At 40.0% G+C, this 25681-nt stretch overlaps 1 protein-coding gene across 9 annotated transcripts in view; it reads right to left on the bottom strand.

The window, feature by feature from the left end:
• Positions 1-25681, bottom strand: part of RASGRF2 (Ras protein specific guanine nucleotide releasing factor 2) — a 265274-nt gene that overhangs the window by 67449 nt on the left and 172144 nt on the right. The window contains exon 18 of one of the 9 annotated variants that reach the window (XM_073993716.1): positions 16555-16980. The exons of the other annotated variants lie outside the window; for them this stretch is intronic. Coding sequence (XP_073849817.1) covers positions 16898-16980 — 83 coding nt within the window. The 3' untranslated portion in view covers positions 16555-16897. Of the gene's footprint in view, positions 1-16554; positions 16981-25681 lie in introns of those variants that run through there. 9 annotated transcript variants of the gene reach the window in all.

Here is a 25681-nt window from a genome sequence, read left to right as displayed (position 1 = left end):
AGCTAATTTGATGTCTTCTTGAGGCCAGCAATTCTAGCAGAGATGTCCTGCTTTCCCAGTGCCCCCCACCACAGAGACAGCAGCCCCCCTTGACGGGCCAATTGTACATGGTGTTCCAGAAGTGATTCCTAGACGCCCAGCCTGGAGCCTACTCCTCCAGCCCTTCCTTCTTACATACCCAATTTCCTGTAACAAATCTCTTCCCATGGAAATTAGCTCATTTGTTCCCCCAGACCAAACTTTAATGGATAATATATAGCACGTGACAAACACCCAATGCCCAGGAATCAGCCTGCAATGCTCAATATTTGTACTTAGAAACCAGGAGCTGCCTTTTTCCTGTCAGATGTCAGAGGCAAACAAGGGAGTCAGTGCCCTGGCAAGTCTTGGCATTCAGTTAAAACAGCACATTCCAGCCAGGCGTAGAGGCTCACGCCTGTAATCCCGACACTTTGGGAGGCCGAGGCGGGTGGATCACGAGGTCAGGAGTTCCAGACCAGCCTGACCAAAATGATGAAACCCGTCTCTACTAAAATATACAAAAATTAACCGGGCGTGGTGGCATGTGCCTGTAGTCCCAGCTACTCAGGAGGCTGAGGCAGAAGAATCATTTGAACCTGTGAGGCGGAGGTTGCAGTGAGACAAGATTGCACCATTGCACTCCAACCTGGACAACAGAGTAAGGTTCCATCTCAAAAAAACAAAAAACAAAAAACCCAGCTCATTCCACATTTAGAGGTACCAGCCCCAGAGGGCTAAAGCCTGACTTCTAATTGATCTGTGTAATTTCTACTTAAATACACATACTTCTCACAATCAACTTCTCACCACTGTCCTGCATGTCCCCCACCACCCCCACAAAAGAAAAGAAAAAGAAATTCCAGCAGTGCAAAGGAGAATTTGTGCAGAAGCTTCTCTCTCAACTCTGAGTACCATCCTCAGCAAATCAGGCACTTTTGAGCCCATCTTTTGTGTGTGCTGAACCCCTATTAACTGAGCCCATATTTAGAAAATAGGTAGGTTATGAGTTTTTAAAAGCCTGCCTCAGTCTATGCTTGCCTGGCAGAATCTAACCTTCCCTTTAAATGAGAATCAATGACTGCAAGGGATCATTCTTTTGTAGCTTCAGAAAAAAAAGGGTCTGACTGGCAAAATAAAAGAATTTAAATAGAAGATGATAATGCATACAGGACAAAGGCTGGCAATGAGTTCCTTGGGGCCAACTATGTTTATAGTAATAATATCTTCATTATGAGGATTTTAACAAGGCACACTAAAGTTCATATTATGAGAATCTCTGTATACAAGGTGGAAAGAGGCTACACTAGGGACAAACGATATTTATATGTCTAAGAGATCCTCTGTAGCTACAGAATGTCTGGTAACATCAGCAAACTATACAAACTCTATGACAGGCAGATAGCATGTTCTCCTGAGGGATACATCATTGCCTCTTGCTCCTGAAGATTCCAAGAACTGGAGAGCAAGGATTTAACAGCATCTCCATCATACAGTGAGGTCATTCATTGCAGCTTATTCTCTCCATCATCAGCCCAGATGATGAAAAAGGCTATTTTCTCTCAAAGTCATACCTCAGAAATGCTCTCTACTGAGTGAAATGAAACCAAATCAGCAGACCATTGCACCAGCTGTCAGGAGGCCTTCTCTGTCAGTATGACCAACTCTGTCACCAGCAAGGTAATTTTCAGCTCTATGAGAACTTGCCTATGTATCAAAAATGCCTAGAGCTTTATGCTTTACTAACTTACTGTCTTGCTAAGGTGCAGTGGCCAGTTGTGCAATGACCCTAGGCAGGAATTCAAATAGAGTCCTTGACTCATCTGAAGCTCAGACCCTATGGTGTGAATGCAGTGATCACAGTGACAACCTTACACATAAATGTTCTTCTTAGGACAACATAATCCTCAGAAAGCATGGACAATTCCTTCAGCATCAGATAAGTTAACCTACCTACTCTAGTATAGGTTGGATATGATTAGAACTTTTTTTTTTTTTTGAGACGGAGTCTCGCTCTGTCGCCCAGGCTGGAGTGCAGTGGCCGGATCTCAGCTCACTGCAAGCTCCGCCTCCTGGGTTCATGCCATTCTCCTGCCTCAGCCTCCCGAGTAGCTGGGACTACAGGCGCCCGCCACCACGCCCGGCTAGTTTTTTTGTATTTTTTAGTAGAGACGGGGTTTCACCATGTTAGCCAGGATGGTCTCGATCTCCTGACCTCGTGATCCGCCCGTCTCGGCCTCCCAAAGTGCTGGGATTACAGGCTTGAGCCACCGCGCCCGGCCATGATTAGAACTTTTATGGAAGCCAGGAAGAAAATGCTCACAGTTAAAAGCTCCTTTCTTACCTACCTTCAAAACCACAGTCCCTGATATTTGATTCCAGATACTGCAGCATTGAGGATGTTACAAAGCTTGCTTAGGAGTTTGTTGTTGCTGTTGTTTTTTAGGGACAGGGTCTTGTTCTGTCACCCAGGCTGGAGTGCAAGAATGTGATCATAACTCACTGGAGCCTCAACCACCTGGCCTCAAGCCATCCTCCAGTCTCAGCCTCCCAAGTACATGGGACTACAGGCACATGCCACCATACCTGGTTGATTTATTATTATTATTATTGTTGTTCTTATTTTGGGACAGAATCTTGCTCTGTCGCCCAGGCTGGAGTGCAGTGGTGCAGTGGCACGATCTTAGCTCACTGCAACCTCCGCCTCCCAGGTTCAAGTGATTCCCCTGCCTCAGCCTCCTGAGTAGCTGGGATTACAGGCACCTGCCACCACACCCAGCTAATTTTTTGTATTTTTAGTAGAGACGGGGATTTACCATGTTGGCCAGGCTGGTCTCAAACTCCTGACCTCAGGTGATCTGCCTGCCTTGGCCTCCCAAAGTGCTGGGATTACAGGTGTGAGCCACTGCGCCGGGCCTATTTTTTATTTTGTAGGGAAGAAGTCCTGCTATGTTGACCAGGCTGGTGTTGAACTGCTGACCTCAGGCAATCTTCCTACCTTGGCCTTGCAAAGTGCTGGGATTACAGATGTGAACCACTGCACCCGACCTCCTTTAGAGTTCTAACTAGGATTTTCCTTATAATAAGATCCCCGGGAGAGGGTTCAAAAAGAGTTCATCTAACACATATCAACTTTTGCTCTGAAGAGAATTCAAAGTTCCAAGGCTGCTATAAAACTCTCTAGGCACTGCTGTTAGCTTAGACACTAGTCACTAATAAAACAGGTCTTTCTCTGAAGATAAAATGAGAATAATAATATGAGCAGAAAACGGCTAAGCCAGTAAAACAACAGAAACAAGAATAAATGAAAGTATGTGTTCTTTTTAACAGGTTTATTGAGGTGTAATTTACATGCCACGAAATTCACCCATTATAAGCACATAGTTCACTGATATTTAGTAAATTTATAGTTTTGAAATCATAACCACAATTCAATTATAGAACATTTCTATCACTCCCAAAATATCCCTAGTGCCAATTTGCAGTCAATCCCTGTTTCTACCCCCAAGCCAGGCAATCACTAATCAGTTTTAGGTCTTTATAGATTTACTCTTTCTGGATATTTAATGTAAAGGAATCATAGAGTATGTGGTCTTTTGCATCCAGATTCTTTCATTAAACACCGGAGTCAGCAAACTACTGTGTTCTTGTAAATAAGGTTTTTGTAAATAAGGTTTTTTACAAAACTGCCTGTTTTTGTAAATAAGGTTTTACCGGAACACAGCCATACCTAGGCATTCATATACTGTCTATTGCTGCTTTAGCACTACAAAGGCAGAGTTGGGAAGTTACAACAGAGACCATCTTGTCCACAAATCTGAAATATTTACTACCTGACCCTTTAAAAAAACATTTGCCAACCTCTAACTTAGCATATTTTTGCATTTCATCCATGTTGTAGCATGTCTCAGTCATTCATTCCTTTTTATTGCAGAACATTTTGAAATATATCACATTTAATATACAGCATGATTATTTATATATTAATATATCACATTTATATTCATGTGTATTAATATATCACATCTGACTATCCATTCATTTGCTAATGGACATTTTGATTGTTTCTAATTTGGGGCCATTATGAATAATGGAGCTATAAACATTCATGTATAAGTTTTTGTATGAACATATGGGTTCATTTCTCATGGCAGACACCTAGTACCCAGGAACGAAATTGCTGGATTCTACGGTAAGCTTACGTTGAACCTTATAAGAAACTGGTAAACTGTTTTCCTAATGGCTGTACCATTTTACGTCCCCACTAGTAATGTATGAGGGTTCCTGTTTCTCCACATTCTCACTGCCTGTTGGTACCATCTGTCAATTTTATTGTGCTATTCTAACAGGAATATCATGTGGTTTAAATTTGTATTTCTTCCAATGACTAATGATGTTAACATCTGTTCATGTTTTATTTGTCTTCTTTGATGAGCTGTCTATTCAAATCTTCCACCTATTTTTTCTTTTCTTTTCTCAGGTTATCTTATTATTGAGGTGTAAAACCTCGTTATATATTTCGTATAGAATTCCTTATCAGATGTGTGATTTGCAGATATTTTCTCCCATTTCTCTATGGGTTGTCTGTTCACCTTCTTGATGGTGTCCTTTGATACTCAAAAGTTTCCAATTTTGATGAAGCCCAATATATCAAATTTTAAAGTTTATAGATCTTGTTTTTGGTGTTGTATGTAAAAAATTTTTGCCTAACCCAATCCACTAACAATTTCTCCTGTGTTTCTTATCGAAGTTTCATAATTTTAGCTCTTAACATTTAGGATTAATCTTTTTGCTTGTAGCTGTCCAATTTCCTTAACACCATTGTCCCTATTGAATTGCATTGATACCTTTACAGAAAATCAACAATTTTAAATGTAAGAACTTATTCCTAGAATCCTGGAATTCAGTTCCATTGATCTATATGACTATCTTTTTGCTAATACTGTATTATCTTGCTAACTGTAGTCCTATAGTAAGTTTTAAGGCAGGAAGTATAAGTCCTCCAAAATAGTTCTTATTTTTTCAAGATGGCTTGGCTATTGTGAGTCCTTTGTATTTCCACAGAAGTGTTAGCATCCTACCAAAAACAAAGCTTGCTGAGGTTTCCAATATTTGTATTTAAAGCTATACTTTTTCTTTAAGGATCAGCTTGTCTATTTCTGTAAATGAGCCTGATATGGTTTGGCTGTGTCCCCACCCAAATTCTCATCTTGAATTGTAATCCCCATAAACCCTATCAGAAGGGACCTGGTGGGAGGTAAGGTAAGTGAATCACAGGGGTGGTTTCACCCATGTTCTTCTTGTGATAGTGAGTGAGTTCTCATGAGATCTGATGGTTTTATAAGCGTCTGGCATTTCCCCTGCTGGCACTCATTCTCTCTCCTGCTGCCCTGAGAACAAGTGCCTTCTGCCATGATTGTAAGTTTCCTGAGACCTCCCCAGTCATGTGGAACTGTGAGTCAATGAAACTTCTTGTCTTTATAAATTGCCCAGTCTCAGGTAGGAATATTTCTTCATAGCAGTGTGAGAACAGACTCATACAAAGCCTACTGGTATTTTGATAGGAACTGTGCTGAATCTATGAATCAGTTTGAGGAAAATTTCCATCTTAACAAATATTAAGTCTTCCAGTCAATGCACTTGGTATATCTCTCCACTAATGCCTCTCAGCAATGTTTTGTACTTTATAGGACTTTAGCTTTTTTTGTTAAATGTATTTTTAAGTACTTGATTCTTTTAAATGATGTTGTGAATAGAATTGTTTTATTAATTTAATTTTTGGATTGTTCATCATTAATATACAAAATACAATTGAGTTTTATATATTGATCTGGTATCCTGCAACTTTGTTGCACTTATTAGTTTGAGTAGGGGCTTTTTGTGGGTTCTTTAAGGTTTTCTACAGACAGCATCATGTCATCTATGAATAATGACAGTTTTATATCCTCTTTTGTAATCAGACTATCTTAAATTATCTTTTTCTTATCCCATTTTAAAGATACTCCAGCGCAATGTTGAATAGAAGTGGCAAGAGCAGGCATCCTTGATATTGTTCTTTACATCAAGAGGAAAGCATTCAGTCTTTCACCACTATGTATGTTAACTGCAGGTTTTTCATAGATGCATTTTTATCAAATTAAAGAATTTTCATTCTATTCTTACTTTATTGAATGGGTATTAAATTTTTTGAAATGTTTTATCTATTTTAAGATAATCATATGGTTTTTATCATTTATTATTTATATGATGTATTATATTAATTGACTGTCTGATGTTAAACCAACCCTGCATTTCTAGGAAAAATCCTATTTGGTCATAGTGTTAATCCTTTTCATAAGTTGCTCGATTTGGTTTGCTAACATTTTATTGAGAATTTCTGCATTTTACTCCTGAGGGATATTAGTTTGTAATTTTCTTCTTGTATCTTTGTCTGACTTTGGTATCAAGGTAATGCTGGCCTCATAAAATGAATCAAAAATGTTTTCTTCTCCATTTTCTGGAAGATTTTGTGAAGGATCAGCATTGTTTATTCTTTAAACATTGGGTAGAACATTTAAAGAATAAATAATGGTAGAAATGACCTGTGAGCCCATCTAGGTCTTGAGTTTTCTTTTGGGAAAAATTTTAATTACTAATCCAATTTCTTTACTATAGCTCTGTTCAGATTTTCTTTTTTCTTCTTCTGAATCAGTTTTGATCATTTTTGTCTTATTAGAAATTCATCTCATTTGTTGTAGGGACCCTCAGTTCCCCCCCAACTTTCTTTCTTTGTCCTGACAGGGCAACATAAAGTACCTTGACACAGCTGCATGCCCTCCGCTGCAGGCTTGAACCCACGCTGAAGGCTTGCACATTCCCAGGCAAGATAAAGTTGTTTAGAGTGTTGCCCAAAACACTGGAAAGGTCAAACATGTTGCTAAAAATGTAGAAACTAGCCCAAGCCCTGAGTCAAATTCCCTAATCCCCCATATAATTTCCATAACATGACTCCCTCATTATAGACATACCTGGCCAGAACATCTCCTGTCTCTCTATCTGCTGAGAGGACTCTGAAGCCTTCTGTGTATAAGATCTCCTAATAAATGCTTTAGACCAGTCACCCTAGTGTTCAGTACTTCTTTCTTTCTTGGAATCGTAACCAGCTTCTATCTCAGGATGGTCTGGGGTAGTTCCTTATGGGAACTCCACTGCTGCCAGTTTTGGGCATGGGTTTGGTTGGAGAGAACATTTGTTTGCATAAAGCTGTTCACAATATTTCCTTATAATTGTTTTAATCTCTGTAGGGTTGGTTGTGATGTTTCTGCTTTCATCCCTGATTTTGGTAATTTGTGTCTTGTCTTTTATTGATCAATCTAGTTTAAGGTTTGTCAATTTTGTTGATCTTCTTAAGCTGCACTTCTGGCTTTTTAAAAATTGTCTGTAATGTTTTTTTCCTGTTTTCTATTTCACTGATTTATGCTCTAATCTTTCCTTACTTCTGTTTGCTTTGGGTTTGGTCTGCTTTCCTTTTACCAATTTCTGAGGGCGTCTTTTATGAAACATGTTATGTAAAAAACTAATTTCTGAAGGTGGAAACTTCAATGACTGATTCGAGATCATTTTTCTTTTCTAATATAGATGTTGAAATACATACATTTCTCTCTAAACACTGCTTATCTGAATCTCATACATTTTGGTATATTGTGTTTTCATTTTCATTTGTTTCAAAACATTTTCTAATTTTTCTTAAGAAGACATACAAATGGCCAACAGGTGAAAAAAAATACTCAATGTCACTAATCATCAGCAAAATGCAAATCAAAACCACAATGAGATATCACCTCACCCCAGTTAGAATGGCTATTACCAAAAGACAAAAAATAAATTCTAGCAAGTATGTGGAGAAAGGGGAACTCTGTGCACTATTGGTGAAAAGGTAAATTAGTACAGCCATTATGGAAAACAATGTGGCGGTCTCTCAAAATACCAAAAATAGAACTACCATATGGTCCAGCAGCCCCATTACTGTGTATATATATATACACAAAAGAAATGAAACCAGTATGTCAAAGAAATATCGATTTTTTTATTTGACCCATGAGTTATTTAACAATTTGTTGTCTAATTTCTAAATAATTGAGACTTTTCAAGTTCATTTCTATTATTGATTTCTAACTGTGTTCTCGAAACATGCCTTTCATAATTTCAGACTTTTAAAATCTAGTGAGACTTGTTTTATGGCTTAATGTATGGTGTATCTTGAAGATATTTTCATGTCTTCCTTAAATAATGTATATTCTGGCCAGGTGCTGTAATTTACACTTATAATCTCAGCACTTTGGAAGGCCAAGGCAGGAGGATCACTTGAGACCAAGAGTTTGAGACCAGCCTGGGCAACATAGTGAGACCCTGTCTCTACAAAAAATAAAAAAAGAATTAGCCAGTCCAGTAGTCCTAGCTACTTAGGAGGCTGATCACTTGAGCCCAGGAGTTCAGGATTACAGTGAGCTATGATCACACCACTGCACTCTAGCCTGGATGACAGAGAGAGACTCTGTCTAAAAAAAACCAAATGTATACACTTTCATTGGATGGAGTATTCTATATATGTCTATTAGGTCAAGTTGGTTGATAGTGTTGTTCAAGCTCTTTTATATCCTTTTCATTTTTTTGTATAGTTATTTCATCAATTGTTTAGAGTGGGATATTAAAGTTAACAATTATTATTGTTGAAATGTCTATTTGTCCTTTCAATTCCATCAGTTTTTGCTTCATGTATTTAGGGCTCTGTTGTTAGATGCATATATTTATAATTATTATATATTCCTGAAGAATTGCCTGCGTTTTCATTATAAAATATCCCTCTTTGCTGTTTTTTGGTCTTACAGTCTATTTTATCAGTAGAGCCACTCCAGTCGCTCATGAATATTTTTTACATGGAATATCTTTTTCCATTCCTTTACTTTCAATTTATTTGTGTCTTTTAATTGAAAATGTGTTTAATATATGGCATATGGTTAGATCTTTCTTTTTTATATGGTTTGACAATATTTACCTTTTGATTTGCATTTTCCATTAATTCATATTTAATGGAATTTGATATAGTTGTATTTATATCTGCCAATTTTCTATTTGCTTTCTATTCATCCCATATTAGTTTTCTGTTGCTGCTATAACAAATTACTATGAATTTAGGGGTTTAAAACAACATACATTTATTATCCTTTAGTTCCAGGGGTCAAAAGTTTGACGCAGATCTCACTGGGCTAAAAGGAAGGTGCTAGCAAGGTTGCATTCCTTTCAGGATACCCTAAGAGAGAATCCATTTTCTTGCCTTTTCCAGCTTCTAGAGGGTGCCCTCAATCCTTGGCTCATGGCATCCTCCAAAGCCAGCTATGGCCACTCAAGTCTTTCTCACATTGCATTATCTAACACTGACTCTTCTGCCTCCCTCTTCCACTTTTAGAGATCCTTGTGAATATATTGGACCTACCCGAATAATCCAGAGTAATCTTCCTATCTGACGGTCTGCTGATTTGCAACCTTAGTTTCAACTGCAACCTTAATTTCCTTTGCCATGTAAAGTAACATACACGGATTATACCATTTAGGATATAGACATACTGGGGGTGCATTACAATGCTGGTATCTTTACCTATCATGATGTCTAGCACCTTGTTTCTTTGTTTGTCCTTTATGCCTTCTTTAGTGTTAAATAAATATTTCATAACACACCATTTTAATTCTAATTCCTTGTTGATTTTTTTATTTCCATGCCCCACCCAGAATCACAACTTCAGACTAGTTGCAATGTTGATGTTCCCTGCTGTTTACCACTGAGGCTGCTAATGTTTCTGACAACACTCAACAGAGCATGAGGTTTTCCCACATTTTACTCTGCTCCAAATCAAAGTCAGTGCCCCTTGACAACAAAGCTGATGGTTTTCATAGTTTGCCCATTCCAAAGGAGATGGGGTGGGGAGACAAGAGCAATCTCAGGCTAAAATGCCATAGACACCCACTGTTCTTGCCTAGCTAGGTTCAGTACTTTTTCCTGAATAAAAGCTTTTCTATTTTGGTATGCCTGTGCTTGATTTGAGGAGTTCATAAATGGTTGGTTTTGATAATTTTGTACAATTTTATCATTGTTTTGGGGAAGGAAATTTGCTGAATTTCTCACTCTACCATTCTCATATTATTTTTAAGCACATAAAATGTTGGCAAATAATACATCATAGCATTTTCATCTAGGATAAAGTCACCCTGTTTCTGAATCTGATGGCTTTGTGGTGGGAAGGGAGTAATACGTTGCCTAAAAACCTACAGATGTTGAAGGAAGAAGGGATAGCTTAAATCTGCATATTCTTCTTTCTTCTTAGATGGGTTAAACCATACTTTGGTAAGAACAATATTTAAATCATTGGTGACAACTTCAAATTATTAGCAATAATTGTCCAAAGGCTGAGTTTAGTACCCATAATATTTATTTCAATTCGAACAAAAGTATCTCGGCCTGGTGCAGTGGCTCACGCCTGTAATCTCAGCATTTTGGGAGGCCGAGGCAGGCAGATCACTTGAGGTCAGGAGTTCAAGCCTAGCCTGGCCAACATGATGAATCCCCATCTCTACCAAAAATACAAAAACTAACTAGGCATGGTGGCGCGTGCCTATAGTCCCAGCTACTCTGGAGGCTGAGACAGGAGAATCACTTGAACCTGGCAGGTGGAGGTTGCAGTGAGCGGAGATCATGCCACTGCACTCCAGCCTGGGTGACAGAGTGGGACTTCATCTCAAATAAACAAAAAAAAATCTCTCCCTTCCATAGATTTAACATTAGTTCTTAAGATCCTTCTGACTATGGAAAAACCCAGTACTGCAACATAAATGAACAAAGCATTATAATCATTGTGCATAAAAAGTAATCAAGACTAAAAACATATGTTAGCTGAACTGAACCACACTGGGGACTATTCTGAAACATATACATGATCATAGCACCAATACAGCTGAGTGCAGTCCTGGATATGGTCCAAGATGGTTCCTATGAAAATCACCCCAGGAATGTCAGTCCCAGCAGCTGGACCATGTTATACTAGCAAGGCTGGAGCAGTGTCAGAGAAGTCTCAAAGAACTCTTAAGTAAGAAAATACCAGAAGTTACCATAGTCAGTGAAATAAAGCATCAGGGAATTATTCAGGCATCTTGGAGGTACTTTCCTTGATCCTAACCTTCCTGCCTTTTCACTATTGGAATTTTCTATCCAATAAAACTGTCTCTTTCTGGCACAAGTCAGCCAGGCAGTAGAAGAATGTCAATGGGCAAGAAGCAGCCATCAATAAGTCCTAGACACCAAGAAATGAGGCTTGATCCATTTGCCATCCTGCACCTCATCCTATGAATATGTTGTCACATAGCACTTTTCCACTGTGATGATCACTGTGCTGAAAAAAAAAAAAGTTAATTCTCAAAACACCATCACTCCTTCCTTGGTGTTGAAGAAACTGATATCCAAAAGAACTTGTAAATGACTTAACCTAGCTAGATAAGAACAGTGGGTGTCTATGGCATTTTAGCCCTTGAGCCACTGAAACATGCAGCCAGCACTCAAATGCCAATGCCATCCCAGATGACCTTGTCTTTGATGTTGGCAACAATTTGCACAAGATACATTCACTGAGATGTGTGACATTTTCAAGATAGAAGGTTGCACATGTAAGTTTTATTATTAAGATACCAGTGTCAAGTCGGGCGTGGTGGCTCAGACCTGTAATCCCAGCACGTTAGGAGGCCAAGGCAGGTGGATCACTTGAGGTCAGGAGTTCGAGACCAGCCTGGCCAACATGGTGAAACCTCATCTCTACTAAAAATACAAAAATTAGCCAGGTGTGGTGGCACACACCTGTAAACCCAGCTACTCGGGAGGCTGCAGCAGGAGAATCGCTTGAACCAGGAGGAGGAGGTTGCAGTGAGCCAAGATCATACCACTGCACTCCAGCCTGGGTGACAGAGCAAGACTCCATCTAAAAAAAAAAGAGATACCAGTTTTCCTGTGGACCAAAAACCCAATCTCCTTTGAACTCTATCCTGAATGACCCCGGACAGTCTCTTCTTACTTGCAGTACAGCCAGGAATCTGCCTCAAGACCTTTTCAAAATGATGTGAGGCACAAAGAAACATGCTCAGGGGATGCCTCTCCAGAGGCCAGAGGGCTGGACAGGCTTATCTTCGAAGTACATCTAGTCCCCTCCCTTGGGTTCTTCACAGTTAGATATCTTGCGACACCTAATACTTAGCTAATTGTAAACAGAGATCATTATCATATTATTAACCTAGCCTTTCACAAATAGTTGTGATAACTCAAACAGTTTATATGATATATTAAACTTTAATAAAATATATATAGCCCATCAAAACTGTCTACACTGACATTTCTCAGACTTCTTCCCCTTCCTGAACAGTCCCAATGCAGGTCATAAGCATCTCCTCACATTACTACTGCAAAACCTATTGGCAAGCCTCTTGGCTCTTCTCTTTCCAATGATCTGTCATTCTACACAGTATCATCTGTGGTGAACACCATTATATAGCACAGATTCATTCTGGGTCTCTTGAGTGTGCCCAGAAATTACACCCCTTTTATTGAATTATCATGGGATGCCACACAATTAATATATGTTTTTTTAATTTAAACTTTTTAATTTAAACTTTTGCAGTTATTTTACTAATTCCTGCCTGGAAATCAGTCTGGGGAGTCGTGTGCATGTGTGTGTGTGTGTGTGTGTTCACATGCACATACATGCATGCACATAAGTAAGTCAGGAAGAAATCCAAAGGATAAATGGATGATGGGGGGATGCATCTATTTCACTTCAACACTCTGGTCTGCCTTGATGATAGGGGCTGGAGAAACAATGGTGAACACACTGTCCCTGCTCTCAAGAAGCTTATAAATCAAGTGAAGGAAACAGCCAATAATAACAGCAGAAAATATTCATTGAACACTTAGATGGTTCCAAATGCTGAGCTAAGAACTGCACAAGGTTCACCTCATTTAATCCTCACGAGAGCTCTGTGAGTTGGGTGCAATCATTCTTCTCATTTTAAAGATGAGAAAACGAGACTTAGAGAGGATGCCCCAGGTCACACAGCTAGATAAATGGCAGAACTCAGGTGCAGGTTTATTTGCTATCAGAATTCACTCTCCTGACCACTCTTTAATTCTGACCCCTGGGAGAGCCCTTCTTACATGCCCTCATGGCCATTCTCCCTAAGGCCCTTATGGCCTGTGTTCCCTAAAAACTTCTTTTCCCAGTGCCAAATCACCAGACACCAGCAATCAGAGTCCATTCATTGTCCTTGGGGATAGGCACACAGCCCCTTGTTTCCCTCCTTAAAGTAATAAGAACAGAAGCTCAAATCCTCAGGTCTAGATTGTGAACCTGCAAAGGGCATGGGACTTCTTAACTGTAGTCTCCATCCACCCCACAGAGCTCAGAGTGAAGTTTCTCATAGATCCCAAGCAAACGGCTTTCTATCGTAGACAGTCTGGGTGTTTTCAAAAATCAAGACAGGAAGCCCACTAAAGATGGCAGGGCAATGCTAGAAACCATTGAATTACATACTTTAAATGGGTGAACTGGGTAGTATGTGAACTATGTCTGCATAAAACTGTTTAGGAAGAACAATACGACAGGGCAGCCAATCTTTGAGAATGAGAGGCTTTTCTCCCTAAGTCTCCATCAGAAGATGGTGAGACTCATGGAGGGTGGATTTTTAAATGACAAAGAAAATAAATCAAATCTAGTTGGTGAGTTCAGGCGTTTCTTCTACTTGCTGTGATGGTTTTGTTATACGTTTAACTGAAGCAATGTTTATGAGAACAAAGAAATAGGTTCATATCTCTAAATATGTCTTCTACGTGTATCAATCTGTATCCGAATATACCCTGAGTCCTGTTGGAAAATTAAACCAAAGCTATGAACTGCACAAAGGAAACCGGGGATAAATGGCAGTCCTCAAAACTTTCTTATATATAGGAAGTGGCTGAATCTGAGAAGCTGGTCAGTAGTTAAAATGACTGAGTGAGAGCTGCATAACAATTAATTCTTCAGCTGTCCCTTGAAATATCAGAGGGAGATGGCTGTGAAATACCACTAAACAAATGAGTCTGGTCTAAAGCACCTAGACTGGGAGTCCAGCTTGTGATTTATAACTGCCCTTGAGTAAGGAAGCCTCTGTCCCTCACTGAGCCTGTTCCTTTATCTGTCAGAAGAGGAAGACGGTATCTGCCTTCCCACTTCACAGGCTTGTCGTAATGAACACGTAGGTCTGTGTAAATCCACAACGCTAGTATAGAAAAAAGAGAAAGAGAACATCACTTGCAGGTCATTAACACCCAGTGAGGAAGGTAAGGAAGGCAAGGTAGGAGACTCTAAACTCTGCTGAGGCCGTATGCGTTTAGTGCCTGCCTCTAAAGGGGATTATGGCTTGTTTTATACACATCTACAGGAATTAAGAGAACTGACTTTGCAGAGGAAATCTTTGGCAGTGTAACATTATTTGCCAGATGAAGGCTTATCCAGATTAAGATGCTCTACTGTTTTTAATTAATTTCAACTTGTGTGCAGGATCTCGAAAATAAGCAAGAACAAAGCAAAATCTGTAGAGAGGAGGAGGATTACAGGCAGGTAACATCTGCGCTATTACCATTCAAATGCTAGACATAATTAAACGTGTAGCCTCAGAGCCTTTACAGCTGATAATCCAGTAACATCTGAAAAAGGATACAGTTGGTCCCCCATGGCTGTTTGTTACATTTATTTTAAAACACACACACACATAAAAGCATATCACAGCACTATTATTTTACTCGATTTCAGTTAGGCTAGTTGGGGTTTTCTGTAGGTTTGTGACTCTTGATTTTCAAAACCAGTGAAATATAATTTGCCCCAATATGTCTCTCATCACTTCTCATTATGATGCATGTGCAGAAATCTTGGAAATATTAATTTAGTCCAGTATGACGGATGCTGCCTCCACCTAATCTAATATACCAGCTAAATTCCTCAGACTGTTACATACACCAAGAAATGCATACCCATAAAGGATAACTTGTAGATCCAGAGGAAGAAAGTGTTTCAAAGTTAAAAAAAAAAAAAATCTGCTGCCAGAAAAAGCTGACTAATTGGAAGAGCCTGTGAAATAATTTGAAACTATATTAACCTATTATTTCAGGGTCATGCACCGAAGCCTTGTTATTTTGGTAATGTGACATTTTCTCTTGGTTTTCAAACCCAGAGTTTAACAACATTGGTTGATAATTATACTGATTATTATATAGCATGCTGGAGTTTACATCTTGATCATTTAACATTTACTCTATGCCTGTTCATCTAACCTTTTCAACTAGATGACCAGCTCTTAAAGAGTAGAAGCAATGCCTTCTACTCTTGTACTTCTCCTCAATGTATTTCATTTTTATCCTTCCACAGTACCTGATATGGTACTGCGTGTGCACAGAAAGACCTATATAACTAATTGAAGATTTTAAAACATCAAGTAAGCTTGTACATAATTTAGTCTACAGAGTGGGAAAGAACAACACTTTTAATTTGGGTGGAGGCTTCTGAAATGATACCCACCTTTCTGATGAACAATCAGATCTACACCTTGGGTTTAAACATTCTAAGCAGCTGACATTTCCGGGAGCCTTTCCAACAGAGCAAGGTAGCGAGGTCAGTGGTGGCTGGACACCCCACCCTCTCCCGCACCCCCCGCAATGTTTTAGAATTCCCACTACTCTATGGATTCTTTTCTAAAATCATTGGCCCGGGTTCTAGTCACAACAATTTAAAAGCCAAGTTTTTGGTCCCAGAATCACGAAATAAGTATATAGTGAATACAAACCACCTGTTTTCCTACCAATGAGGAATTTACTAGTTTCTTTCCAGCTTTGTCTTAGACTTCTAACTACCTTATAATTCCAAGAGACCAGTGTGTCTGTACGGTACCTCAAACTGGGCCAGTCTAACTCCCTGGGCAACGGAGATACTAGGGTACATACAATGTGTCACATAGGCCAGCTTCAATTTCATCTTCAAATGATAATTACAATTTAAAATTCAGCATTACAGACAGACAATAGCTACACAGGGGAGGCTCCTCTCAGTTTGCAGAATAGAGTGGAACCATTAAGTTCCTTCCTATTGCTAAGCAACAGTTGTGTTAAAATCAAACTGCTCCAGGCTCTCAAACAGCAGAAACAAATGAATCTATTCAATTCAGAGCACTTCAGGTGATGAGAGAAGAGAAAGCCTGTTTGGGAACCTTGAAATACAAGGCAGATTTCAAATATACTCCCTCAATTTCAAAATATTTGGTTGAGGATAAGCCCAGGGTGCTCTGTTCCACAGGGAAAGCCCAGAAATGCTTCACTTTCAAAAATGAAAACATGCTCCTTAAGTTTAATGTGATTACGAATAATTTGGTCAAAGCTTACTGGCTACTGTGATACCACCTGTATGAGTTATCTATTACTACATAACAAATCACCCTAAAATTTGAGACTTCAAACAACAAACATTTATTATCTCACAGTTTCTTTAGGACAAGAATTCAGAGGCTTAGCTGGGTGGCTCGGGCTCAGGGTACCTCATGAGGCTGGAGTCCAGGTGTCCACCAGGCCTGCAGTCATCTGAAGGCCATGCTGGAGCTACAGGGTCTGCTTCCGAGCTCACTCACATGGCTGTTGGCAGAAGACATAGTTCCTAGTTTTTTCCCTTGTGCGACTCTCCTCATGATGTGGTAGCTGGTTGTCCCCACAGCAAGCGATCCAGTAGAGAGACGGACCAAGATGAAAGGCACTAAGCTTTTGATGGCCTAGGTGCCAAGTCATACACGATCACTTCTGCTTCATTTTATTTGTTAGAAGTGAGTTACTAAGTCCAGCCCACACTAAAGAGAAGGGAAATTTAGCACCAATTCCTGAAGGGAGAAGTAGGAAAGAATTTGTGGTATATTTTTAAAACCACCAGACCATGCAAGAGAAAGGTTCATGTCCTTCCTAAACAAAGTGGCAGCACTACAAGGTTAAATACAAGGTTCCAGCTATGCCTTATATGTATAAGGCAGAGGTTAGGCCGGTGACAGGTTAGACTGTGGGCCCTTTCTTCACTTATTTTTTTTAATTTTCATTTTTTGAGACAGAGTTTCACTCTTGTTGCCCAGGCTGGAGTGCAATGGCATGATCTAGGCTCACCGCAACCTCCGCCTCCCAGGTTCAAGCGATTCTCCTAAGTAGCTGGGATTACAGGCATGTGCCACCACGCCTGGCTAATTTTGTCTTTTTAGTAGAGATGGGGTTTCTCCATGTTGGTCAAGCTGGTCTGGAACTCCTGACCTCAGGTGATCCTCCTGCCTCAACCTCCCAAAGTGATGGGATTACAGGTATGAGCCACCGTGCCCAGCATTCTTCACTTATTTTTTAAACATCGAGTGTGCATTGGACCAAGGCAATAAAGTACTGATGAAATTCAAGCCGAGTAGGGTGGTGGTTAGAAGAGCTAGATGACAGGATTCAAATCTGCTACTTACTCCCTATGTAACGTAAGTGACCTTAGGTGATTTACTTAACTCTCTATATCCTCTACTGGAACCTGAGTATAGTAATATTAACTACTTCACACATAAGTTAACATATGTAAAACTTGGACCATTGCTCAGTATGCTGTATGCCTATTGAAGTGTGTAACTCTAAATTACTGTTGTTATTGCTATGTTGATAATAAATGCAACCACTCAATTTATATACAGAAATGCCCATCTGGGCAGCACAGGAGAAGGGTTTGCAAGATGTAGGTGAAGCTTTGGGAACTTTGCCTCTATAAAAATGACCCATAACTGCTATGAATTCACAATCAATTAAAAAGGCTAACTACATGTTATCAAGTTATCACCTTGGTCTTCCCAGCACTTATAAAGCCACAGGCTATAACTGCCAGTAAGGGCACAACCTGTACTAATCACATCTGATGCATAAATAAGGAACACACACAGGACCTGTAGTCTAAGGGGATATTTTCCTGGCAGATGAAAAGCCCCTTCCTCCCTTAAAAGGTTTGGTTTACTTATGCTGACTTCCACCACCAACCATATAAAAGCAGTATGTTTCCACAGATTACTTTGACTACCACATTTAATCTTTGACATAACAGTTTGAAAAACTTTATAACTAAAAGCTTGTCACATCCTTTTAATGTATGAGGCTGATGAAATTTTACATAATCACAACATTATCATTGGTTATTTCTCCCAAAAAAGTTCATTAAGAAATTCCACTTTTCATTGTATATTTTTGAGGCTGTCTACTATTTCTAACTTTCCTGCATAATAATTTTCAGCTTTGTATAATACTGACATGACCACCACTGTTTATTTGCCCTATTGCCTTTATTATAAAGATTCAAATAACCAAAAAGTCCAGGAATCCAGAATTTTTTTAGTCTTTTTTTTTTTTCTGAGACATTCTCGCTCTGTCACCCAGGCTGGATTACAGTGGCACTATCTCAGCTCACTGCAACCTCTGCCTCCCGGGTTCAAGCAATTCTCCCGCATCAGCCTCCCGAGTAGCTAGGATTACAGGCATGCGCCACCACGTCTGGCTAATTTTTGTATCTTCAGTAGAGATGGGGTTTCACCATGTTGGCCAGGCTGGTCTCAAACTCCTGACCTCGTGATCTGCCTGCCTCAGCCTCCCAAAGTGCTGGGATTATAGGCATGCACCACCGTGTCTGCCCTTTTTAGTCTTATATGATGATAATTTTTGTTTTATGGTTACTCTGAATCATCATTAGATAGTGAGAGTCTTTCTGACTCATCAGAGATTATTTTCAGCTTTCCTGCATTGTTAAAAGTATTTCACTGTATGTTATTCTTAAAAAAAAAAATTTGTATTTTCTTCAGGCCATGTGTGTTGGCTCACACCTGTAATCCCACCACTTTGGGAGGTCAAAGTGGGTGGATCACCTGAGGTCGAGTTCAAGACCAGCCTGGCCAACATGGTGTAACCCCATCTCTACTAAAAATACAAAATTAGCCAGGTGTGGTGGCATGCACCTGTAATCCCAGCTACTCGGGAGGCTGAGTCAGGAGAATTGCCTGACTCAGGAGGCGGAGGCTGCAGTGAGTAGAGACTGCGCCACTGCACTCTAGCCTGTGCTACAGTGAGACTCCGTCTCAAAAAAATAAAAATAAAAACTAAAAAATATGTATTTTCTTCAAGGAATCCGAAGTCCTATGTTTAGATAGTTTTTGTCTTTCTAATTGGTCTATCCCGGGCTAAAATATTTTCATCTTTAAAATGAAGGAATACTACGAATATATTTTTCACCACAGAAAACTTCTACAGAACCAAGATATAATCCTAGAAATGCATTGGAGGCCACATCCTGAGAGCAATTTACTACAGGACCCAGTTGGATGCATTAAGAGACTGCTGGACTCCTGACAAGACTGCAAGAGGCAGGGCCAGTTTCTTGGTGTACAGCCTGTGTCATGCACAGCCCACGCTTAGAAGGTCTCAGGCTTGGTTAGATGCCCTGCAGTCACTGTCTTGAAATTCTTCATAATTTTTTTCAACAGGGACACTTGCATTTTCACTTCACACTGGGCCTGCAAAGCACATAGCCCGTCCTGGCAAGAGGATGTATCGCCATGAAATAGGGGCAGAATTCCAACAGGTGAGAACCTAGCAAGGTAAAACGATAGCATGATACAGAAAAAGAGGAGATGAATAAGAAAAAAGGCAAGGGTGGGCAACACCAAAATGAAAAGATGGTGAGGGCCCCATATGAGAAACTGAGGGCAGCCAACATTTTGACCTCAGACTTCTGAATGTCGTTGCTAAAACAGGTTACACAGGCAGCCTGCTTCCCATCATCCCCTGACTAACCAGAAGATAGAGAATTGCATTCAGAAAGTGAGCATAGTTCTTTTTAGGGCTGGCAGATAGCAGAACAGTGATGTTTTTAGCCTTCTGTCTGTTTTCGTACCATTCACATGTGCAGCACATTGCCGTCAGTAACATTGCTCTTCTGGACTGCTTGCCTCTGGGAGGCCACTCAGAATCCCCAGGGGCACAGGTATATTTTGAGGAAGGCCCTGGCTGTTCTTATTCTACCCCATCCACACACCATTGGAAATCAATGCAGTAAAACATCTACATGATATTAAGCTTCTGATTTTGAAACAGAAAATTGATTTGTAATTCCTGCCTGAAATTTACATTTTAGCTTGTAATCTAGTCCCTGGGAAAAGCCCAGATTCTGTGCCCTTCGTATAAGTTTATCCGTGCCGTTAAGCTATTTAAACAGTGCTGAGTGTTCTCACAAATCCTGAGAGACTGTAGACAGCAGGGTATATATGTGACATCAACTTAATTCACAGTAATCAATATCTCACTGCAAATGTAATCCAATTCTCAATACAGAAATATGTGCCTCCTCTAACCAGATCATATCATTGTACTAAGGCCCTGATTTCTGCAATGCTGTGAATGAAATTACAGATCCTTCAGTGCTAACTGCTGGTCAACTAAGAACCCATCCACAGACTACTAATTTCCCCCAGGCTCATCTCCAGTCTGGAGTCCTCAAACTGCTGTATCTGTCACTTAGGGGAATGCTAGGTGGATACAGAGGTGGGAAAAAGATGGAAAGAAATGGATATGCTGCAGAGAAAGGCAGAAGCAAGAGCTAATAACAAAATGAAGGAATTCAAGCTTCCCAAGCTCTTGCTGTTTTTGAAGTTAATATGGATTAGAGGCTATATCAGGGCAAAGAAAGCAGCAGTTTAGTAGTGGATAGGTCTGAGTCTCATTCTTAGGAACTGTGAGAACCTGGGCAAGACCCATCACCACTCCAGATGCCACACTTGCTTCGGAATCTATAACATGAGATGAAGAAAGATGGTCCCCACTGTGCCCCTTCCATAGTGAGGGGATGACCTAGTGAGGGAGGCTCAGACCTTTGAGATAAGATTACCCTCTGAAAGTGAATGTGGTCAAGCAGAGTGCACCAGAAGAGATCAACTTTCTGTAAAATTGCCCAGTAAGAGGAATACAAGATACAAGGGGGTGGCGCCAAAGAGATTCAGGAGTTTACTGCTAATATTTAGGAGTGTCTCTGGAAATCTTAGCTGTATCAACCTACAACTCCAGCTGTAAGTGATTACAGTAAATCTGAGGTCGCACACTGGTGGCTCACAGCCAAATGTGGCCCATGGAAGTATTATGTTTGGCCTGGACAGTATTTTTAAAGAGTGTGAATTCACTTCCAACATTTCAAAACAGAAAATTTCACATAAATATCAAGATTTCTGGCTGAAAAAAAAAAAAAAAAAAAAACGCAGAGAAAACACATCTGACAGTCCTTGTCCTGCAGCCCCTCATGGCAACAGTCTGCAGGGGCTGGGCAGTGGCTGTTTCCTTCAAACACGGCAGCACCTCTCCATCCCTACTTAGGTTACTCGCCTGGCCCTGACATGGATGAAACAGTAATGGAATCAAGCAGCAATTAAGCCATGTGAGGCACAATCAACTACATTGTACCTTCGCTGAGAAGAGACAGTAATAGAAGAGAGCAGTCTGCAGGGAGCCGGGGAAGGGAAAATGCAAAGAAAGGGAACTTGGCAGTGCAGCACCATCAGGGAAGAAGGTGGACAGGCCAGCTGGAACAGGATTTGGGTCCGCTTGGAAAGCACGGCAAGGATATCTCTGTGATCTAGCTTGCTGTGTGGCATGTTTCCAGGAGGAGAATGCAAAGCCCACCTGCCATGAGCATTCTAGCTGCTTTGCAGGCTCAGGGGTATACTCACACCAGTGAAAACCACAGCTTTGCAGTTCCACAATTCTAATTCCAAGCACAATGTGCGTGAGTATGAGTGTGTGCATGTGTGTGTGGGTTTAAAAATAGGACTTGGGACCACTGTTAAAGTACTGGTCTTTAGTGAAATAATGTTTAAATATTTTTAATATATTTTGGAAAAAACAATAGGAAATGTGTCACAAACTAGGCTACCTTCCAGTAGGAAAAAACAAAAAGGTGTTCTGAATCTTTTGAAGAGTGGCGTGAAAGAACAACTGAATGAAAAAAGTATCCCTGGATGCTTTTATTTAGAAATTACCCAGTGATTCTGAACAAGGCCTATTAAGGTACAGCTAATCTAGTTTCAAAGTCAGGTTCCAGCCAGGCACAGTGGCTAACACTTGTAATCCCAGCATTTTGGGAGGCCGAGGCAGGAGGATGACTTAAAGACGGGAGTTGGAGACCAGCCTGGGCAACGTGGAGATACCTCATCTCTACATTAGCCAGATGTAGTGGTGCATAACTATAGTACCAGCCACTCAAGAGGCTTAGGTGGAAGGATCACCTGAGTCCAGGAATTCAAGGCTGCAGTGAGCCATGATTGTGTCACTGTACTCCACGACAGCCTGGGTGACAGAGCAGGACTCTATCTCTCAAAAAATAAAAAAAGTCTGAATTCCAATGGGATGTGTACAGAAAGAGCTTTGTGGGATTATTTTGATAGGTGCTTTTTGTGAGCTGATTGTATGTTTACATCATTATATTTATTACTGTAAAACATGAGCACCAACTATATCATCAGCAGTGTATAGTTCCCATGCTTGACAAGGACTTGAAAGAAGTGCTTGCAATTCAAAACATAGGCTGTCTAGTCAGTGCAATAAGCAAGAAAGAACAGACTGGCTAATATGGTGAAACCCTGTCTTTACTAAAAACACAAAAAGTGAGCCAGGTGTGGTGGCAGGTGCCTATAATCCCAGCTATCTGGGAGACTGAGGCAGGCTGATCACTTGAACCCAGCAGGCAGAGGTTGCAGTGAGCTGAGATCCCATCACTGTACTCCAGCCTGGACACGACAGAGCGAGACTCCGTTTTAAAAAGAAGAAAGAAAAGAAAAGAAAAGAAAGAAAATGAAAGGCATACAGATTGGAAATGAAGAAATAAAACTATCTTTATTCACAGAAGAAAAGATTCTATATGTAGAGAATCCTAAAGAATCTTCGAAAACAAACCTAGTAGAACTAATAAATGAATTTAGCAAAGTTGTAGAAAACAAGACAATCTAGAAAAATCAATTGTATTTCTAAATATTAGCAACAAACTATCTAAAAATAAAAGGAAACAATTCCATTCACAATAACACCAAAAAGAGTCAAATACTTAAGAATAAGTGCAACAAAACAAACGCAAGATTTGTATGCTAAAAAATATAAAATATCGCCGACAGAAGTGAGAGAAGATCTCAGTAAATGAAGGGACATTCCTAGTTAATGGATTGAAAGTTTGAGTATTGTTACGATGTGCATTTCTCCCCAATTTGACCTACAAAATTGAGATCACAATAAAGATCCCACCAAATTGAGAATCTGAGTTTTAGCTCTGACACATAAAGAACTTAGAAGTTATCACATCCATCCATAACACAAGAAGAATGAAATAGCCTGAAAATCAACAACTTTTCTTGGACATACCAGAAAATTGAGGTTTCAAGGGAAATGGTCATCACAAACTCTGGAAAGAAAACCAAGCACATCCAGAGAGACACAGATCTGCCTACCTGGAGCAGAAGTCGCTGGAGCCATGAGCTGGTGGCAGTACTTGAATGGTTGTATTGATGAACTGCTGGAGGTTGAGTGTGGACCAGCATGACAGTGAGATGCTCTTGAGAACCACATTCTTAGGAGGGCGGCCACACATTTGGGGACTTTACTTCCAGGAATCACACCAAGTCCTCCCAGTAAACACTGGAGAAAGATCTCTTCATGGCTCTTGCAGGGAGAGGGGAAGAGTAACACTGGAAACATGCCCAGGGCCTTCTCCACAATGAAGGTCAGCTCTTCAAGGAAAAAGGCTTTGCCTAAGCCTTATCCCACTTGGAAAAAGACATTGTTCCCATTCCAGTCCCCTCTTGCCTTCTTCCTAGCTATGGGGAAAATAATATAGTCTACAGGGGTCAGGGATTCAAGGAAAGAAATTGGGAATGTGGCAGCCAGGGAAGTAGGGGGCAGTGGGAAAAGAAGCTCTATCACTGGAGAAACGTTTGTAAGGGTCACAGCTTTGAGGTACCAATCCATTAAAACAGTAAGGTTTCATTGGAAGATATAGAAGACTCTCCCTCCCCACCATCACCCCACCCTAACAGAGACTCAGTAGGATAACAGATTACAGCAGAAAGAGCTTGAAAACATAGATTCTCTCTGAGAAGGAGTACTTAGGGAAGCCCCAATTCATGAGGGAAAACAAAAAGGGCATTGAAGGAATTTGAAGCCTTTGGTTCCTAAGCAAACATCAAGCACAACCCAAATTCTAGCCAGATAACATATATCTTCACACTTAAAGGCCTATCTATCTCAGTCTCTATTATCTGATATAACCTGTCTGGGTCTCAACAAAAACTACAAGGCATGCCAAAAGGCAAGAAGAAACAGTCTCAAGAGACTTTAGTAATTTATCCAGGCTGCCATAATAAAACACCACAGAAATGGTGGCCTAAATAAATGTATTTTCTCATAGTTGTGGTGACTAGAAGTCCAGATCTCGGAGTGAGTGTGTTTGGTTTCTTCTGAGCCTCTCTCTTTGGCTTGTAGGTGGCTGTCTTCTTCCTGTGTCTTCACATGGTCACGCCTTAGTCTATGTGTATGTCCCAGTAGCCTCCTTATAGGGTTCACCCACATGACCTAATTTAACCTTAATGACCTCTTTAAAGACCCTATCTTCAACTACAGTCATATTCTAGGGTAATGGTAAATATACATTTAGTGGGGACACAGTGCAGCCCATAACAGATACAAAGCAAGCATCAGAATCAGACTTAGATATGACAAAGACCTTGGAATTATTAGACAGTCAATTTAAAATAACTATGATTTCAGATGCTCTTCAACTTATGACTGAGTTACATCCCAATAAACCCATCTTAAATGAAAAGTAGTATAAGTCAAAAATGCATTTAATATATCTAAGCTACCAAACATGATAGCTTAGCCTAGCCTACCTTAAATGTGCTCAGAACAGTAGTCTACAGTTGGGCAAAATCATCTAACACAAAGCCCATTTTACAATAAAATGTAGAATATCTCATATAATTTGTTGAATACTATACTGAAGGTGAAAAACAGAATGGTTGTATGCATACTTAAAGCACAGTTTCTAATGAAAGTGCATCAGTTTCACACCATCATAAAGTCAAAAAGTTGTAAGTTGAGCCATCATAAGTAGGGAAATATCTATAATATGTTAAGGGTTCTAATGGAAAAAGTAGACGATATGCAAGTTCAGATGGATAATGTAAAGAGGTAAATAGAAACTAAGACTCAAAGGAAAATGCTAGACATAAAAAACACAGACACGGAAATGAAGAATGCCTTTATCTGATTCATCGGTAGACTCAACATAGCTGAGGGAAGAACAGTGACCTTGAAGAGAGGCCAATGAAAATTTCCAAACTGAAGCACAAAGAGAAAAAGGAAAGGGGGTAAAAACCAAACAGAAGAGCACATACAAGAACTGTGGGACAATTTCAAAGGGTATAACAAACAAGTAATTGGAGTACTGAAGAACTGAGTCAAAGAAATATTTGCATTAATAATGGCAAGAACTTTCCA

The sequence above is a fragment of the Macaca fascicularis genome, chromosome 6 (assembly GCF_037993035.2).
Source record: "Macaca fascicularis isolate 582-1 chromosome 6, T2T-MFA8v1.1".
Classification (NCBI taxonomy): Eukaryota; Metazoa; Chordata; class Mammalia; order Primates; family Cercopithecidae; genus Macaca; species Macaca fascicularis.
The sequence above is the reverse complement of the archived record's forward strand: the minus strand, read 5'-3'. Positions and strand labels throughout refer to the sequence as shown.